Source organism: Crocuta crocuta, unplaced genomic scaffold (genome assembly GCF_008692635.1).
Source record: "Crocuta crocuta isolate KB4526 unplaced genomic scaffold, BGI_CrCroc_1.0 scaffold653, whole genome shotgun sequence".
NCBI classification, from domain to species: Eukaryota; Metazoa; Chordata; class Mammalia; order Carnivora; family Hyaenidae; genus Crocuta; species Crocuta crocuta.
In genome coordinates, this window is record NW_027527134.1 from 355287 (window position 1) to 357747 (window position 2461).

At 66.7% G+C, this 2461-nt stretch overlaps 1 protein-coding gene across 1 annotated transcript in view; it reads right to left on the minus strand.

The window, feature by feature from the left end:
- IGF2 (insulin like growth factor 2) overlaps nucleotides 1-2461 on the minus strand; it is a 6112-nt gene that overhangs the window by 2916 nt on the left and 735 nt on the right. Inside the window, exon 2 of the mRNA XM_077753923.1 lies at nucleotides 14-176. Within this exon, the coding sequence (XP_077610049.1) occupies nucleotides 14-176 (163 nt within the window). The remainder of the gene's footprint in view (nucleotides 1-13; nucleotides 177-2461) is intronic.

A 2461-nucleotide genomic window follows, 5' to 3' on the forward strand; every position in this document is an offset into this window, starting at 1 on the left:
CTGAGATACTTACTGAAGTAAAAGCCGCGGTCCCCACAGACAAACTGGAGGGTGTCCACCAGCTCCCCGCCGCACAGAGTCTCACTGGGGCGGTAAGCAGCAAAGCAGCACGAGGCCAAGGCCAAGAAGGTGAGCAGCACCAGCATCGACTTCCCCATCGGGACCCCCATCGGCATCTAGGGGCGGAGACAGGAGGCCATGAGCCAAGTCCAGGGCCAGGGGCCACGCCCGCCGCCCGCCAGGCCGGGGCCTCCCTGAGACACCAGCCCAGCCATCTCCCAATTCCAAGTTCAGCTGCCGCTTTAGAGCATGATCTCCTCCTAAACGTGATCGTTTTAACCTCAGAAAGGACGCGTGCTCCGCCGCCCAGGCCGGGCGCGGATCCCCAGGTCTGAGTGGATGTGTGTGAAGCACGACTTTGATTGGCACCAAGGGCCGGTCAGCAATTTCACAAGGGGATGACCATCCCCAGCGTCACCACCACAGGGGCTCAGCCACACCCGGAGCTGCAGGGGCCAGAGCTGGACACTGAACCTGGCCTCTGTCCTATGAAGTCATGGGGGCGGGACCAGCACAGGGCAGCGGCCACTCCTCAGGCCTCCCCACATCAGCCAAGATGGCAGACAGCCCCACCCTACCACAGAGCATCCCAGAGGACCTGCCCCCCAAGCAGCAGGGGTCCTGCGGGCCGACCCACCCCTTCCCCCTCCCCCACTGCCTCTTCCACCCTCTCGGCCACCCNAGGTCAAGGATCCAGTGGTGAGTGCACGGTGCCAACCACACTCCCGTGGGCCTGGTTCTGAATCGCCCAGTCCCCCACTCCAGCCTGACCTGGGTACCCCAAAACACAAAGAGGCCGAAAGCCTCCTTTCCAAGCCTGGCATCACACCCACGCTCCAGGGCCAGGCACCTCAAGGTCCCTTGAGGATCATGAGACCCTCTCCCCACTGAGGTACCAAACCCCACCCTGGGAGCTGGAGAGAACAAGTCAGGCCAGCTGGAGGCTGGACGCCAGGTCCTTGGGCCTCAGTCCCCAAAACAGAAGCTGGTCTCAGGACACACCCCCTGCACAGGCTGTGAGGCTGCAGGCCCCGGAGCAAGGGTTAGCCAGGCCCCTTAAGGGTGGGGGGCTTCGGAGGAAGCCTCGGGTCTTCGTGTAGACACGGCAAGCTGCCCCTGCCCCTCCAGAAAGTGGAAGTTTCCCCCCACAACAGGCAGGTAGCCGCAGGCCGCCCTCCGCAGGCCCAGGTACAGGCCCCTTCTGGGGCCACAGTCCCGGCCTGGCGCCTCCAAGCCCAGTGGCACCCTGATGCTACCCAAGCCAGGGGCTGGGCAGCCTGCCCGGATGTGCCCCTCCCAGGCTCCACAGCCAGTGGGCCCGGGGGGCACCAAGCGGCATGCCCCTTCCCTTCCCGGCCTGGAGCGGGGCTGCCGCGCACTAGGCCCAGGGAGTTTCTGATGCCATAAATCGTGCAGGAGAGGAGGGGAAGCAAGAAGGGAGCACAGTCCGGCAGGAGCTCGGCCACAGAGCAGAGGCCAGCTCCACGGGAGGATGTGAAGTGCCAGCCGCTCACCTCCTCCCACCTTGGACTGGGCCCCAGCCCGTCTCCCAGGCTGCTCCCGCGGCCGCCCCCTTCCAAATTCTAAGAACAGTCTGGCCAGCTAGTGGCTGCACCCTTCGGCAGGCCGGCCGCTCTAGCGTGGGGTCCCGTCCCAGCACCAGCAGAGGGCAGAGGCCGGGTGAGAGGCACGCGCTGGAGCGGGCCAGGTGAGCCAGCAGCGGAGGAGGGAGGGCAGGGGTGAGGAGGGCAGAGGCGGAGAGGAGGGGCCGCGGGGCTGAGGCCGAGGCCATCCCCGGGGAGGCAGGGCAGGCCGGAGCGAGCGGGCAGCGGGGTCCTCGCTCAACAGCCCTGGTTACCTGCAGGGGACAGGAGCTCGCTGGGGCTGGAGGAGGAGGCGGCGGCTGGAAGGCTGCCTCCCGGGAGAAGCTAATGTCCAGTTTGCAGGCTGGTCAGTGCTTCAGCTTTTATGTCTGAGCCNTCCCAGATTCCTGGGTGGAAATGTTGGGGACAGGGGAAGGGAGGGGGCTGTGTGTGTGCGCGGGGGGGGGGGGTCAACTGCAAATGTGGCGCCTGGTAGGAGCCTTCTGCCAACTCGCCCCCTCTTCCATCCTGGCCCCGCCCACCCCGTTTTCCTCCTTCGCTCTTGCTGGCGCGGAGTCAACATACCAGGGTGGGTTTCTGCGACTTGCGCCCCTGCTCGTTACCCAACACCCNGGGACAGGGCCCCCCCCCCGCCACGCACAAATCACAGACTTGCAGCAACACCCCGCTGCACCCACAAACCGACCAGGAAGTCGCCTCTGCAGACAGCTCGCACCTCCCCGGGCGCTCCCGAAGCCCCTCGCCAGCAGCCCCCTCCCCGCGGCGCCGGGGCGGGCGCGGGCCCCGCCGCGGGGAGC